This window comes from Glandiceps talaboti, chromosome 8 (assembly GCF_964340395.1).
Source record: "Glandiceps talaboti chromosome 8, keGlaTala1.1, whole genome shotgun sequence".
In the NCBI taxonomy this organism is placed as follows: Eukaryota; Metazoa; Hemichordata; class Enteropneusta; family Spengelidae; genus Glandiceps; species Glandiceps talaboti.
In genome coordinates this window covers 18,679,378-18,696,894 of record NC_135556.1, presented here as the reverse complement: position 1 = coordinate 18,696,894, position 17,517 = coordinate 18,679,378, and the positions used below count along the sequence as shown (strand labels likewise).

At 37.5% G+C, this 17,517-nt stretch overlaps 3 protein-coding genes across 3 annotated transcripts in view; 2 read left to right on the top strand and 1 right to left on the bottom strand.

Moving 5' to 3' along the window:
- LOC144439293 (protein dachsous-like) overlaps positions 1–4,423 on the top strand; it is a 59,803-nt gene extending 55,380 nt beyond the window's left edge. The window contains exon 18 of the mRNA XM_078128572.1: positions 209–4,423. Coding sequence (XP_077984698.1) covers positions 209–3,042 — 2,834 coding nt within the window. The 3' untranslated portion in view covers positions 3,043–4,423. The remainder of the gene's footprint in view (positions 1–208) is intronic.
- A 969-nt stretch (positions 4,424–5,392) lies between these two features.
- On the bottom strand, positions 5,393–12,164 carry LOC144438945 (uncharacterized). Its single transcript, XM_078128173.1, has 2 exons — positions 12,136–12,164; positions 5,393–9,442 (listed from the first exon to the last, which is right to left on the bottom strand). The coding sequence occupies exons 1-2, from the start codon at positions 12,157–12,159 to the stop codon at positions 7,478–7,480; spliced, it is 1,989 nt and encodes a 662-aa protein (XP_077984299.1). The 5' UTR covers positions 12,160–12,164; the 3' UTR covers positions 5,393–7,477.
- Positions 12,165–12,694: 530 nt separating this feature from the next.
- Positions 12,695–16,658, top strand: LOC144439292 (piRNA biogenesis protein EXD1-like). The gene is made up of 7 exons (XM_078128571.1): positions 12,695–12,803; positions 13,407–13,475; positions 14,188–14,320; positions 14,780–14,928; positions 15,374–15,459; positions 16,232–16,318; positions 16,542–16,658. The coding sequence occupies exons 1-7, from the start codon at positions 12,695–12,697 to the stop codon at positions 16,656–16,658; spliced, it is 750 nt and encodes a 249-aa protein (XP_077984697.1).
- Positions 16,659–17,517: the final 859 nt, after the last annotated feature.

The window sequence follows — 17,517 nt, the reverse complement described above, 5'->3', positions numbered from 1 at the left end:
CCTAAATTACCATTCCACCAATTTCTTATTCATCAAAATAAGTACAACTATTTAGCATGATAATTTTTGGTCACTAATGATAATTGCAAACATCTCTGTGAGTAGAATAATGAAGTGATTGTTCACACACACAACACAGAGATTTTGAAGTGATGGTTGTATCCACATTCGGTGAACCTAAAATGTTGTTGTTTTCTTTGACCCCTAGGTACCATATATACCAATGGAACAGTGTATTTCAACCACAACCAGCCCACAGTTCAGTTACTTGTGTCAGCTACGGATCATGGTACGCCTACATTGTCAAGTCTTGTAGCTGTACGCATTGAAGTGATTGATGTGAATGACAACGCACCAGTCTTTGGAAAAGACTTGTACATGGAACAAGTCAGTGAAGGAGAACCTAAGGGTTATGTGATTCATAAAGTACATGCTACAGATGCTGACTACGCCAGGGAAAATAAAGTTGTGGATTATAGTATTATTGATGGAAACACGGACAATATGTTTGAGATCTCACCAACTGATGGAAATATTGCAGTGGTTGGCAACCTTGACAGGGAAACCAAAGCATTTTATATGTTGGCTGTGACTGCATCAGACAGAGGCAACCCACCATTACATGACAACGCCACTGTTTTTATAACCTTAACAGACATCAATGATCATGCACCTGTCTTCAATGCAACAGAGTACGAGAGCATTATCAGTGAGGGCGTACCAGCCGGTACATCGATTCTGACGGTCTATGCCACGGATGCAGATGAAGGCACGAATGCACTTGTTCGCTATGATATAACATCTGGTAATGACCTTGATCTGTTCAAGATCCAACACAGTAATGGGACAGTGACAGTCAAGGGAAGATTAGACCGTGATACACAGAAAGCTGTCCATAATCTGACTATTGTAGCAGCTGACAGCAGTCTAGAAAATCCATTGCATACTGTCACCACGGTTACAATCTATGTCACGGATGAAAACGACCATGCGCCATACTTCCCTGTGTTTATGTACTTGGAATCCCTTCCTGAAGAAGAACCTATAGGCACATCTATTTTCACAGCAAATGCCATTGATAGTGACAGTGGCTCATTTGGAATTCTCAAGTACTCGATTGGAGAGGGTGAAGACAAGAAATATTTTGAAATTGATAATGATGATGGAGAAGTGACCGCTTTAAAGAAATTTGATTTTGAGACGGACAAAAATGAATACGTTATTTCAATCCGTGCTGAAGATCCCGGTGGGAAAGCAAGCACAGTGACAGCTCGCATTGCTATCACAGGTGTTGATGAATATGAACCTATTTTCACGGTATCAAAATATGACTTTACTGTGCCTGCTAACGCTGAGGTTGGATATGTAGTTGGCCAAGTTTCTGCTTCTGATGACGATAAGGGAGCTGATGGCATTGTTTTCTACTACCTTGATGAGGATTATCCTAAATTTACAATGAATGAAACACACGGATACCTTATAGTGAAAGAGACAATTGATGAGGAGACAGCAAGGAGGAAACGTGATGACGGTAGTGTCATCAGGAATCGACGAAACAGTGAAGACCTTTATGAATTAGTAGTGATAGCTAAGTCCAGCAAACCTCATTCTCTAGAAAGTACATGTGCTGTTTTGACAACTGTGGATTACAACTGTGCCACCTGCCAGGGGGCATCACCTCAGACAGGCTCTGGATTGTCAGGACTACCATTAGCTTTAGTCATCGTGTTTGCAATCATTGCAGGTATCACACTTCTCATTGTTTTAATTGTGTGTTTGATGATGTGGGTTCGTAGGAAGGGTCGACAACCGCCTGCACACAATCCACCAACTGATGGAAGACATTCCCCAAACTCCTACAACCATGAGGGTGGACTCTTTGACCCGGTCACCAACATGAGTCAAGAGTATATCGTGGATGTGCAACAAATTGATGGCCCACCAAATGGTATTGCAGTGAACTTCATGAATGGGACAGTCCCACGCATGCACTCACCACACACCTCAATGGAGGTCGGGCGAACAGATGCATCGGATCAATCAAATTCGGCTTCAAGTGGGCGTGGATCTGCGACGGTTGAAGATGATGAAATCTGTAGAATAAACGAATCAGTCATTGCAGGACAGAATAACAATCAACCTCTCAGACGTGTACAAGATTCAGGAATTCAACAAGACGATGATGACACTATATCTGATATGTCAGTCAATGAACAGTCTGCCAATGCAGTGCTGAAAAGTATTGGCGTCAGCCCACCTAAAACTACCAGCATTGACAAGCTTCTCAACCAGAGTGTTGAGAGCATGCACATTTTTGGGGAAGAAGGTGGTGGGGAAGAAAGGGGAGTAGATTTAGGTACTTTTATAGAGACTAAACTTCATGAAGTTGGGGATGAGGAGAATAATGCAATCATGGATGGAACAAGGGCGTTTGGACTTGACGACGATGGACAGCCATCCATGACGGGATCACTGAGTTCAATCGTCAACAGTGATGAAGAATTCTCAGGAAGTTACAATTGGGACTATTTGCTAGACTGGGGACCTCAGTTCCAACCACTGGCTAATGTCTTTGCAGAAATAGCAAAGCTGAAAGATGAAAGCATTGCTAAAAAACATATACAGGAGAGTCAGTCTAATCAACGACATAAGCAATCTTTGTCACCTAAAGTGAAAAATTTCCCACCACCTCTGTTAACAACAGTTGCACACGGACCTGTTGCACCGATTCAACCTATTGCAATTTCAATGAATCCAGGTGGAATTAACCAGGCGTCAGCAATGAAAATGTATCCCAGAGTACCAATTACTCACGATAGTAGTTTCTCCTCCCCAGCAATGTCACCCAATTTTTCACCCTCGTTATCACCCCTTGCGAATAGGACTCCTTCGATATCACCGTTGGTTACACCAATGGGTGCCAGTACAGCACAGAGCAGTACAGGTAATTCAACGGCGAGTACGCCGCAACGCTCACCCAGATCGTCAACCATGATAACATTCCCTGCTATGGCGGGGTCCGAACATGAAGTTACGATTTAAAATCGGGTGATCACTTTTTGTTTTGAACAATCGAGGGGAAATCGTGTGTATACTGGACACTAGACAAGGAAACAATGGAAGCGAAGGAATGCTGTTTATACAAAACACAAGGAAATTAGCAAGATTTTAATAAATGAATTATATTTTTATATCCTGATGGTTGTTCAGGAAATATGTCTCGTTGAGAAAACTTGTGTTTTATCCGAACAACTGACCAAATTTTTTTGAAAATAAATTATTTGCTTCCTTTCTACAATGTCACATAGTGCCTTGAAGTTTTGTAAAGAAAAACTTGTAAATAAATACCTTGTATATAGAATCTTTTCCATGAGCTGAGTTGGGGAAAGACAAATCTGACTTTGAATTGTAATTTATTCAAGAATTCTTGTGGGTACTAACTAAATAATACACTATATGACAGGGACAAAACATATGTAATAGTTTTTTATGGACATCAACCAAATTACATGCTACCATTTATTGGCGAGAATCTCTATTTTTTCCTAATCTCCATGTGTTGAAATTTTGATACATTTTCAACTGTCTGATATGACCATGTATTTTGATAGACAATATGATGAATCTGATGAAGTGAATCAGCCATGTAACAATCATGATGTTGGTGTTGTTGTCTTGTCTTATTTGCATTCTTCATGTACATGAGGGACGACGGCTGAAGACAGAAACCCCGTCAAACCTACATTTTCAGAAAACTTGCAACTCTTTTAAGTTTGTCCCGGTTTCTGTCTCCAGTCATCCTCTTTCATTTCAATTGTTCTCATTTTTCAAGTCAGTGCAAAACTTAAATCTAGCTTTTGACAAATATCTATAATATATATATGATATATATTCTAATATCACAGACGAGATCATCTCTTTTCTATAGTTGACTGACCTGACCTGACCTGACCTGAGGGTATCTCTCTCTAATCAAATCTCAAAGACTTGAAACTTATTTTAATAGAACATATTTTGTATGTAAACTCTTATACTTAAATTTTTTTTTTCTGAACGCCGAAATTCATAATCTGAAGTTTAAGGGAATTTGTTTCCCTTCAATGATATGACTATTTTGTGCAAGCAAAAGTTCGTAGGATGTAGCCGAGCATTTACTTCAACATAGTGACGGTGTAAAGTTATGAATGTATCCAACCATTTCATATTTGTGTGTAGGTATTCTGTGTTGTTATATCTCTTTGACAGAATCTATGTCTTGTGTTGACATAGTTGCAGAGGTCATGCCCCCTTCCCCCCTTATATTGGTTTTAATCATTTCATTTATCATGTTTGTTTTTTTTATATATTATACATTTTAAAAAGAGCTGCCATTATTCCATGTTACAAGTCCCTGCTGTTTTTATATAGATTGATTACAGAAAAATAAATAAAAGACAGTATTATTATTATAATTATTGGTTTTGAAGTGTTTTTTGTTGTTTCAGTTGTCTAAAAAGAATGTCTGGGTATTGTTCTATTATTACTATTCATAATCATATTCTGACAATGCTGATGACACTGTTAAACTTATCCATATTAAGACTTACTTCACAGAGAAATTTGAATGATTTTCCTGACCTGTAAGGTCTGCCATGACAGGGCGCCCTCATGCATTGGTCAACCCCTTTCAGTGCTGGTTGATAGGCGTGGCATGATACACAACAGGAAGACTAATAATGTGCTAATGATTTTCTGCCATGATGGGAAAAACGAAAGAATATATTTTGTAACGATAGAGGGCAGTATTGTTGCGAAAAAATCTTCTTTACATATTCACATCACATGTTCAAACAAGATAGCATTACTGAGGCAGGTCTAGTGTTAAATCGTGCGAAAGCATGGTTTTGAATCTCACCATTAAGACTATACTGGCATAACTGGAGTATTGCTTTTCAATCAGACGACCACAATATATTCGCTGAAAATTGTAAAAATACCAATATATACGATATTTCACCTGTTAACAAGTGCATGATATTATCCAGTACTGAAACAGGTTGAAATCGAGACTGCCATTGAGGGCGCTGATTTTTGGGTGCAGACCCAAAAATTAATTTGATTTATCGTGTATACAGCCACAAAAAGTATGTTTATCCACAGATGATACGATACTGTTCATGGTAAACGATATTATGAGTAAGTTATTGTACTGAACAAAAACACCCCCCCCAAAAAAAAACCAACAAAACCCCCCCCCCCAAAAACCCAACAAAAACCAAAAAAAAACAAAAAAAAAACAAACGTTCCACTTGTAGCCAGGGCAGCTTTAATGAAAAGATAAAAACAATACTTCATGACCATTTTAAAGATGAATTTATTACATAATACACCCACATCTATATATGTGTGGTGAACAATTCATTTACATTTCATATAAACAATTTGTACAATCATATCTTAAACTTTGCATCACCATTTATTACAAATACATGTACAATAAACTTCTCCATGACATACTTAAATCAGTGTGTATCAAATGTCTACAAACCATTATCAAATGTTAAGTAAAGTACCTGTAAGAATAACAACATTTGCGAGACAAAGCCCACTTTTACTTTAAAGCTCTGTAAAGCTAGCATTCAATGGTCCTAAACTAGGCATTTTTTCTTCTTTCCTGTTACATGCAATACTGTTATGTGTATTGGTAAAAAGACAATAATGGCAAACCATAGCACACGCAAATACCTGAAAACAAATGCTATATATTTAAACAGTTGTCAAGAAGGGCACAATTCCAATAATTTGTCCTGTGACCTGTCTGTAACATACATGTCAACTTTACACTTCCCATTACTAACAGACATTGTCTATTATACTGGCATGAAAGGTAAAGATGAAAACAAAACGCATCTGTACATTTGGTAGACCAGCCGTTGAGGGCGCTCTTCACAGCCCTTTCCACAACAGGCAGCAGGGATAAGGATGTGATGTGTTTTACAGTTCGTAGTGTAGATTTGGTTGATGAAAAATTTGTCTAGACTTCCAATATTCTGTTCCTCTTCCAGTTCCAATATTGTGTTCCTATTGCCAGGCTGCCCCCACAAACATTCACTTGAAGACACAGGCTCATGGTCTGTGTATACTAATGGACAAAGGTAGCAGTGATTTAGAATGATCAAAGTGTTCCCTGGACTCTGAATCATGTCACATAAAGTGACCATTTCAGGAGAAGGTTCTAACAGCTAACCCTCATGCCAGCCATTACTGCTAGAGAAGCACAGACAGGATCTAGGAGATGCCATTGGACAACAACAGTCATGTGATATTGTCATGAGGAGAAACAATTGAATATGGCCCAAAATCCACAACAGTATGTTCAATTTCAATGATCATTATTTCAGAGAATTAGCAGGACATATTTTTTTTAATTTTTTTTTTTTTTGGTATAACTTACATCGACTAATACTTCTGCTTTTGAGATGTCATCTAAAAATCACAGCACAAAGAGAAAAACTTGTCTTATAAAACTTTTTTTCTACAGAGATGAAAAGAACAGTCTGTAAAACTTATTCAGATAAAAACAGTAAATTCATTCACAGTACTTTTTTTTTCTCAAATTATTTCAATATAAATTAATAAAACTGTTTGTAAAATTAGACTGAGGCTTCTGTTAAAACGACTAAAATTTGTATTATCTGTGACTAACACTTCTGGGTTATTTTTTGAACTGCTAAGTAGCAATGAAGCCCTTCAGTTAGAATGCCCTCACTCTCTGAATTCATGAAAGGAAATGTTACTCACAGGTACAACTCTTTGTCTCGGTCCTGTTTCTTGTGTAAATGTGAATACATGCATAGATTTAAATTTGAATATACATGTATACAGTACTATATGATTGTATACTACTATATGTAGTATACTATTACTATATCATAAACCAAGTAATCTATAAAGCTTGCCTGTAAATGCACTAATTCAGGATTAATTGTGTAATTTTGTGTGAAATTACTTGCACTCTAAGCTTAAATGTACACCCAGAGAGTTGATGAGAAAGTAAAGGGCCGTTGTGCCACGATAGAGCCATGCCAGGGGTACTAATTGTAAAGTGATTTGAGCACTGAAAGGGAAAGCACTATATAAAAAACTAACACTATTATTATTAATATTACAATAAAAAGTTGGTGCAGTCATACTTGGGTCGGTATTGATTTTCTTCCATAAACATGAAATGCTGTCTTAGTTTTGAAGGTTGTGCAACACTTGAAGTATTTTCTCATTAACTATTTGGTTATGTGCTTAAACCAACTGACCAGAATTAGAAGAGAATTGATTGGCCAAGATTGATAACTCCTGATAATGTAACACTATTGTCTATTTCAAAGCAATGCATTTTAGTCTCTTTGCAAGAAGTTGTCACCTGGCAAGCTCTGACTTGAGCTAGTTGTCAAATGTCATACATACTTGATCATATGTATCTCTGGATACTAGGCAATTCAGTTCAGTAGCTAAAGAGTTCATGTTCTAGGGAGCCACCAACATATCGAGCCTGTACAGTCAGATATTTCAGTGTTTGTGAAATGGCATCAACAGCCTCCATAGTAATTTGTCCGCATGTTGACACATCCAGATTTCTCAGTTGAGGGCAGTATTTCCCAAGTACCTGCAATGACTTGTCTGTTATCTGATCACTGCTAGAAACATCCAGTATGGCTAGTCGCAGCAGATTCTTAGCCACTGCTATGATGCCAACATCTGTGATCTTCTGACACTGACTGATGTACAATTCTTCCAAGCTTTTGTTATTCTTTGATACAGCTATCAGGCCATCATCTGTCAGCTTTGGACACATACTCAGGTTGAGTTTGCGTAGTTCTCTGAATCTGATTGCCTGGATGATTCCCAAGTCAGTGACGCGATGACAAGCATTGAGATTCAAGCTCTGCAGCCCCTTGATCATATACAGTGCTGTGTACTCTTCTTTCTTGATTTCTCTTTCTAACTCCGAGAAGGAGATCTTCTTTGGTGGATTTCGATCCCCATCTGCCGGGATACTGAACATACCAATGTTGCTGTAGTTTCTGGAGAATCTTCCACTGCTGTATTCATTTGGTTTGCCAGGTGTAATCATCTTAACACCCTGGTTTATATTCGGTACTTCATCATCTCTCTCTGCTAGGTCATCCTGGTAGATATATTTTTCCAATCCTAGTAGACCATAGTCTGTCACCTCCTTACACCACGCCAATCTCAGAGATCGCAGTTGACCAAATGACTTGGCTATGATGTTGACACTCTTGTCAGTCAGAGGTAAACACGATCCGAGGTCAAGCTCCTCTAGGTTTATCATGACCTTGGACATGGCAAGTACCAGGTCATCTTTGACCAAACTGCAACAGCTGAGATTGAGTGACACCAGAGTGGATGTTGAACCTCCACACAGTCCTTTGATGAGACCCTTGGAGGTCAACTGAAAGCACTCTGATGCATTGAAGTAGGTCAGGTTTGGTAGAGTGGAACACAATAGCTGGATTGGTGAGTCAGTCACATATCGACATTTGTTGATGTTAAGATGCTGTAATTCAACCAGATTATTTCTGATGGCATGGATGGCACCATCTTTCAGCTCCTGACAAGAGCTAAGGTCTAACTTTGTCAGTGAGGTCTGATTCTTGACAAGCACTGCAATACCACTATCTGTAATATCTCTACATCCCTTCAGACTCAACTCTCTCAGCTGCAATGCCTTGATATTAACGAGTGAGCAGATACCATCATTTGTGATGGCGGTCCTGCTTAAGTCTAGACTCTGTAGAGTTTTGGTGTGTGCTTCAATACTGTTCAAAAGACTGGTAAAAGTCAGAACGGACTCAGAGTTTCGATATTTACTGTCTCTGTAGGGGTTAAACTCAAACGTCAAATGGCAAGATGCGAGGGAAAGCTTCTCAATGTTTGGAACGCAAGTCATTATCCTGTTGAAAAGGGAATCTGAGAGATAGCGTAGAGAGCTGAGGTTCAATTCTTTCAGGTTAACTAGCGCTGCCTTCACTGCCTCTAAGTCTTTCGGTTTTGACAGAAACTTCCCTGACATGAATAAACTGTTACAACAACTGAGATCCAACGAGACAAGATTATGACAATACTGAACTATTGACATAAAGGTACCTTCTGTGATATCGGAACCTTTCAGAGACAGTCTGTTTAGATGTTGTCCCATGTACTGACAAGCTTTCTGAATCACCAATTTTGAGTGTGATGATCCATCAATGTGGTTCAGCACCAGATTTGGACTTCTACGTTTACCAAAGCCAATAATTGGCCCTTCAGTCATGGATGGAGTCTGGAATGTAATGATAATGTCTTGCTGTAGGATTGGATCCATTGCTGCCTCGTACCATCGTTTATTAACCAAGGCAGCCTCTTTGCGGTCAGATACACTCAGATATCTCATCATGTGAGATATCGCCTAGAATAGATATAATAAACAGACATACAGCATTGATCAATCATTTGCCTAGGGAAACAAAATATACAAGTTTTTTATTCTTACAAAATGACTACATTGTTGGAAATCCTGAGTAGCTTCACAAATACTACTCTGTAAATTGGAGTCTCAGTTTGCTGAGATAGACACTAAAAGACACAACTATAAATTTGTTGTACTAGTAAGCACACATAAACACAGAGACACAGACAAGTTTAGTTAATTAGGTATGACAATATCACATTGACTTGTGACAGTGATTCCGCTTTGTAAGTACCCTATACTTGCTTTAGTATGCAACAGGTCAAAATTATCCTACTGTTGACCTGAACAAATGAATTGTACCAAAGTGTGAAAAATCTAATAAATAATTGCATTTATAATTACATGTGTTCAGGCATGGTATATAATGTTATGATCTGTAATAGACTATTATTACTAGTACTGGCGCATGTCCATACCAGCGGTATTTGCACCGCAGTTCAATACCGAAAACATTTAATTTATTGCATACTTGCATGCAATATGCAAATGAGGACACAATTGTTCATTGTACACAAAAGCCTGTGATCACATAATTTTTTTACAGAAATGTGCTGTTTTGGATAGTATATAATAATAACAGAATCCCATGCTGTGTGAGCTGCACTTTGCAGTATAGGTATACTCAGGGATATTTGCACTTCTGCTTGCAGTGTTTCCTGCTGTGCTTTCACTAACTAGGTTTGTGAAAGTATGGCTACAGAGAACACTGCAAGCACTCGCTTGAGCACATACCCAGAGTACGCCACACTTGCACTTGTGCATCATGAGGGTTCTGTCATATTACTTCATATACATATACTGATAGAGGCTACAAATAAACTCTATACACACTAGGACTGCTATTACAATGTAACAGTACCAATGTATTTATCAGGTGGTGAAAGGTTATATATTGATATATATGGACAAAGCAGCAATGGTATACAAATAGCTTAGTAAGTACCAGTAGACATCTCATATACATAGTTATACCATCATAACCATACGGTAGACATGCTATTAAAATAGCTACATACATTTCCTTATGTAATGGTATACACACACAGTGACAACTCATCCTTGAATATCTTTGATTTGTTTAGTAATGGCTGTGAACTTGTAAAACTGTATGTACAGGTTTTTATAGAACTTCTACATGTTTTTAAGTTTGTATAGTTGTTGGCGTAGTTACAGTGAATAAAGTCAACTGTACTAGTGCTAAGCATATTGCTGTATTGATTTTGTCGATTTTCACAATCTCTTAACTCTCAAATATACTTTTATCAAACTTTCATTGCTGACTTTGATAAATATTTATCAAAAAGTACTGTTAATTTGAAACTTAAAAAGTTATGCCAAAGTGAAATTTTCACCATGATACAACTGACGGTCATACAATGTCACACAAGCTCAATATCGTTTATGAGAAAACCCCCTCCCCATCCCCCTAAATGAACATGATGAAAACTGTAGTGGTCACACCACTACGATGGATGTACTGTAAAAACATTATGGTAAACATGAAGTTCCAACCTTATGAACCTGTTTACTGAGATGACAGTAAACACATCAAAATACTACCAGAAACCCAGCACTCGGACTGTATCTCACATTAGAAGTAAATTTACATCAAACTATCAACATCTCAGTTGTAAATACAGATGATTTTATCATTGAAGGCATGAAAGTTTTTTGAAATTTGGTTAGAAGGGTGACAATGAAGTTCAGCAATCGCACCGACACCAGAAACCCCCCCCCCCCCACATAAAAATGAAGTGAGCTTGTGTGACATTGTGCGATCGTCCCTTAGAGCCCTCACCTTTAGAACAAACTTTTGAGTCTGGAGAGAGTAAATAGCACAAAAATTACAAATGTTTGTCAGGGTTGGTTGTAAGTTGGTTGGTTTTATTGTTGGTAAATATAAAGTTTTGTGGCAATCAGGTGAGAGGCCATAAGGAAGTCTTAACGTGACAACACAATGATGACAGCTGCACCGGAAATGTATTCAATAATAAATGCCGATTAATGCGTATGACTGGCAAAAAATCTTTGACAAAAACACCAACAATCAAAGGCAAGAATAATTTTTTCTCTCGAATTTTGCGATATCCAATCTCGAAAATTTCTGTCCACAATGATTTAAAAACTTAGACGCTCTGCAGCTCGACTGATACTATTACACTTTGATCACTTGCTACCACCCATACTTATGACGTAATTTTGACTTGTACTAATCTTGTAATGTAATCAAACTAGTGTACAAACCGTCAACTCCCCCTTCCCAAGGTAACATTGTTCAGAGATTTTCAGAACACATTACATTGCTTGCGATACAAGCGATAACACTGGTGGATTGCAAATGTCTAATATTTTGACTACTTCTAACACTGTGCTCGCTCAGAAAGTGCAGTATCACCATGAGTTGTGTGACGTGACGGTACGGGTACAGTCTCGTGATGTTGACGCGTCTTGATCATATCACAACACAACTGGACATTTACATAGAACTCATATAACGGACAGTTAAAATGACAAAAAAAACTGCATAGCCCACTTCGCGTAATATAAGCGTCGAGACAGAAGCTCTCACTTTCTCTGTCCTAGCACAAGATTCTGCGTAATAATGCAAAACATTTTCAATACGAACTCACCTCCACCGGTAGCTTGTCAGCCATCTTTATTTATTTACCTAATCGTGAAATGCACTATGGGTACCACAGAGGACGCACTTCACATGCTTCAGTATTTACGAGCTGTGCACGTGTTACTTTATATCACGGTGTTTTTTTTATGTAGAAAGTGACAAAAACTACAGTGACTCCCGTTTTGGATACATACATTTTTTCAGTTTGTTCAAAGCTACATACTATACAATTGAAAAAAATTACTGGATGTTCACAACTTTGGAAATATTCCATCAATCCTCAGATGTATCAGTGCAGATGTATCAGTGCAGAGGATCGCTGAGGAACGGACACCCTAGCAGACAAGCATATATCACCGAACTGCATCTCATGTAGGGTGGAAAACTTTCACATTTATATGACAATGTCGTGTTTATGAATTGGTGTATATTCTTTACTCAGTCAAGGTTCTTATAAGTCGACAGGATTCTGTGACACAGAGTATTCCAGGAAATCTAGGTGTCGCTCTGGTGAATTTTAACATTAAATCTCAAGTTAAAGGGCTCAAGCAAGCAGTGCCTTGAAGATGGCAGCTTATGAGGGACTGGATGTTCGGTTCGTTACAGATGACGGTCAGTTCAGGGGCATTTTACACTCCCTCGATGGTATTAGCAAGAAGATAACGCTCAGGAAGGGTAGGTCAAAAATAGAGCATTTTTGGAAGGTAAAACATTCGAGACGAGGCAAGACGGCGTGGTTTCATTTGTGGCTCGCACAGCCGCTAGTCGATGTCAACAACTATGCGTGTGCACATAAGAACAAAACGCTCATGTTGTTAATTTTGTCACCTAGTCGGATGGGGGCGCTAATTGCTTGCTGTGAACAAACAATATACATTTTACAAAATACCAGATCATGGACATTTTTAGAAAAGAAAATGACAGGTGCATTTTTACGAATTTCATAGCAATACTTTGTCTTTTTTGGGGGCAGGGTGATGTTCTTCGATAATTGACATTTGAAAAACATTGAAAAAAAGTAAAACTGAGTCTTTAAAAGATTTCAGTAGGGTCATGAAGCAATTTCATTGATGTCTTAGGATTCAAAGTTATAACCCTACATTGAAGACACATGGCTAGTGACTGTTCATGAGACACGTATATACAGCCATGTACTTTACTTTTGCAAAAGTATGTATAAATGCAGTAGTGTTGTGAGACTTTGTGATCACTTTTACCAGTGCTCTCAATACAAACACTTATTGACTATGAATGCAAATCTTTTTTATTTCTTTGCAGTTACATGTTTAGACACAGGGAAATGTTTCCCTGGTCTCCTCAACTTTTATGGACATGAAATAATCCTTTGTAAGTATGTTGATCAAGTTTTTAGATGATTCATTAAGAATTACAATGATTATTTCTATGATAGTCCTACCCAACTGTATCTAACTTTGTAATCACCATGTCATGTTTTTTCCTTCAAATTAACATATTTCAGCATCAGTTCAACCTTTTTTCTGTTTCAGAATCACTAGGTTTGTAAGTTATCATAACAGTAGTGCAAGCTGTTCATTTTCTAACTTCAGTTACTGGGTATTCTGAATTTACGATAATATGTCATTGTCATAATTGGTGAAGATGTGTGTGTGTGCACGTGCATGCATGTGTGTGTGTGTAATAACTTATTGTATCTGCATTAAAGGAGAATGTTGCACCAGGAAATAAAGGCATTCTTACTGCCGGTTCTTGAGAGTTGTGTCATGGTTTTACATCCCCTATATAACATGCGATTTCAGAGAAACATCAAGTCACAATTGTCTCTCATTTGGGAATTTTGTTGTCGGCCACATTGCATCATGGGAGTCAGCAGCAATGTTTATGCAATGGTTGAACAATGAATATTCATGGGCCTTAAGTGTGTATTACCTTCAGTGAAAATGTCATGAATGTAGAACCATGAAATGACTCGCCAGAACCCAAAGTTAATTAAAGTGTATACCTTTATTTGCTGGAGTGGTATTTCCCTTCAGTTTAACTGTATAATAAACAACCTGTTTTCCTGTGTAATCAACTTCAGTGGAAGTTTTGGAAGATGGTATTCAGAAGGCTGATAAGGCATCATCAGAGTTAAAGAAACCCAGCCAATCATATGGCTTATTGTCAAATCCAGAGGAAGTCAGGGGATTTGTTTCAAAAAGTAGAGGTCAGAGGCAAGTGCTGATTGAACTTTGAACTTTAAACTCTTATGTTGATCACTTTTTCACCATGTACAGTGCAAGATGTCTTTCTTAAAATGAGCTCTTGTAAAGATTTTGCAAAAGGGTTGATATATTTGATAATGATAAGAAAAATAATTATGCCACATGATATGAGTATTTCCTTGCTGGTTTTTTACTGCTCATTTCATGTCACCATTCACTCTCTGTTTGATACAACCATGCAGAAACCAATAAGAAACTGTACATGTAAGATTGAATGAATACAGTTTCTTGTGACATTTGTTGTAAATAAGGACTAACCTGAAAATGGGCTGTACACCAATGAACAAGGCAAAATGTAGTCATCAATTTTTCAGTGAGTTTGTCCAGTGATGAATTTGCATACTATTTACTGGGAGTGCTCATCTTTCTTGACTTGAGATGATAAAAAAAGTGTTTTCTGCTTGACAGGAATCAGGGCGCAAGTATCCTGGATCGTCATGAATCTCCAAAACATCTTAAAAACCTGAGAGACTATGACCCTGAGAAAGAAGTACTCAGTAAGAAATCAGCCACTGAGGGCACTGCAGATACTGATACCGACCTCAAATTTGGAACATGTATGTATTTTAACAGAAACTTTTGTTGGGCACATCTGTATGTAGTAAACTCGATCTCTTTTATTGAAATGGGTGAGAAAAATAAATGTTGTTGACAGTGTGTGTAGGCTGAAAATCTTTCCAGGAAATCTTCCCTATTATTATAGAGATGGCAATCCTGCAAAACTGCAAGTTGTTTTAAGACTGGGTGTATGTATACATGTAACTTTTTATCACTGTTTTGGCTCTGATTGTAGACAACCGCCATTGCAAAGAGGGGAAAATATGTAATCAGCATTGAATGAGGGGTGGAGGGGTGGAGGGGGGTATGTTGTGAATTTAAAACTCAACTGTGGTAGATCAAGTCAGTTTAGTCTAATTACCACATTCAGCAAGTAGTGTAGTACCCATTTTGAATTCCAAAGAGCAATCAGTTGTTTTCAGTTGCTTGTTTTATTTCTGACAGTGACTGTGAAGTTTGGTGAACATGACAAGGAGTACAATGTAGATTATACATTGATTGATACAGCTGATCATGTCTATAGGGCTGCTGTAAGTATGCTAGATAGATAGATAGATAGACCTAGTGTATGTTATGTTGTTTCCTGTATAGTCAACCGTAATATTCATGGGAAACATAGTTAACATAGAATGCGCCTTGAGGTCAAATGTACCTGATTATCAAAGTTCTTGAATTCTCGCCAAACCTTGCCATATGGAAGCTTTTTCTTGTCTTTTGAAATAGTAAAAGAAATTTAGTTCACCATCTTGTCTTCAAGGAAGTCAACAATCTGTTACTTTCCCAAAGAATTAATACAGTAATTGGTAGCCATATTGGATTCTAAAATGACTAAATTTTGATATCATTTTGGTTTCTTTTTCAAAAAGTTCCATGGTGACCCCACATTTTTTATTTAGTTGATCTAAGAATAGGTTGGAGTTTTCTTGAACAGACTAAGAGCAAAACTTTAAGAGTTTATTTTTGAGATGCATCCTATGTTCAGTGTGTACATTTTACCTTCTTACCTACTTTTAGCATAAACAATAGTTGCTCAAACTTTGTTGAGATGTTTTTAGTAAAATTTTGCTAAAGTGAATACAAAAAACAAATGATGAGTTGGAATGCTTGCACCTCAAGGCCTACAAATCACACTTCAGAGATGTTACGCATGCACTTTTGTTGAAGTGTACATGTACTAGTCCTCATTCTACCAGGGGTATTTGTTTGTACACAAAAAGCTACATGTTGAGGAAAAAACAGGATGCAATTATTGTACATCAACTCAATAAGCAATCTATCTGTACACATTGTGTTATTTTGCAGATTGGTTGTATTAAACAACAAAAGTTTATTGCTGTTAATATGGAAGGTGTGTTGATTGGACGAAGGGGGAAAATTTGTATTGTTCAGGTAAGATGTATGAGTGTGTGTGTGTGTGTGTGTGTGTGTGTGTGTGTGTGTGTGTGTGTGTGTGTGCGCATGGGTGTGTGTGTGTGTGTGTGTGTGTGTGTGTGTGTGTGCACCTCTTTGCATGCATGTTGCTGATTTGTGTTGTTGCAGGGAGTTCATAGATGTCAGTATAAGTTATTAAAACACATACAGTGATGTTCAGACTGTATGTTTTGTCTTTCAGGTGGCAACTAGACAGCATGTCTACTTGTTTGATATTCTTCAGCTTGGATTTGCATGTTTTAATCAAGGACTGGGTGAAATATTTGAAAGTAAAGACATTGTGAAGGTAAAGTGTTAATCATTTAACATTTTTGTGTCTGTATCTTGTGGTCTGGTAATCTTGTTTGAACTCATCAATTGTTGTCTTGGTTTTTGTCATTTCACATTTTTTAAAGACAGATGTAGTCCAGGGTTTTATGCTGATGTTCAACAACTTTAAAATACTTGTCTTTTGATAATACTACAGATTGTATGTAAAAAAAGCCCAAATAGCCCATCAAATCTCAATCATACATAAGTAATACCTGGTAAATATATTGATTGATTTAATCATTGTAATCAATCAATCAATCAATCAATCAATCAATCAATCAATCAATCAATCAATCAATTAATCAATCAATCAATCAGCCAGTCAGTCAGTCAGTCAGTCAGTCAGTCAGTCAGTCAGTCAGTCAGTCAGTCAGTCAGTCAGTCAGTCAGTCTGTCAGTCAGTCAGTAAGTCTGGCAGTCAGTCAGTCAGTCAGTCAGTCAAGCAATCAATCAGTGAAACTAACATTCCCTTGCTCATATAGTGAAAACATTAGTGCTTCACTTTCTTAAGAATCTACTTTTTAGTCAGTTATTCAATCCTTCGACAATTAGGGCTAAAATCAATCAAATGATATAGTTCATCAATTTCTAGTTTAACAAAGTCCACCTGTCTAACGCAAGAAGTTATCGCAGTACACCTACTGACCACCAATTTGATAAATTCTGACGATTGAAAATAAATTGATAAGTTTTATTGATCAATTTATTTTTATTGTGCAATGACAGGTCATGCATGATTGTAGACAGCCATCTGATGCATTGTTCCATCAATATGGATTAAAGTTAGTCAATGTCTTTGATACACAGGTAAGTGTTCCTGCCCACCTACATTTTACATGTCTATA

What these genes read in the sequence shown, in the direction of transcription:
- LOC144439292 (XM_078128571.1), top strand. Translation starts at nt 12,695, where the DNA reads ATGGCAGCTTATGAGGGACTGGATGTTCGGTTCGTTACAGATGACGGT. An exon ending in TCAAAAAGTAGAGGTCAGAG is followed by an intron (nt 14,321 to 14,779) that starts GCAAGTGCTGAT and finishes TCTGCTTGACAG; the next exon opens with GAATCAGGGCGCAAGTATCC. An exon ending in GGAAAATTTGTATTGTTCAG is followed by an intron (nt 16,319 to 16,541) that starts GTAAGATGTATG and finishes TTTGTCTTTCAG; the next exon opens with GTGGCAACTAGACAGCATGT.
- LOC144438945 (XM_078128173.1), bottom strand. Translation starts at nt 12,159, where the DNA reads ATGGCTGACAAGCTACCGGTGGAG. An exon ending in CTGACAAGCTACCGGTGGAG is followed by an intron (nt 9,443 to 12,135) that starts GTGAGTTCGTAT and finishes TATCTATTCTAG; the next exon opens with GCGATATCTCACATGATGAG.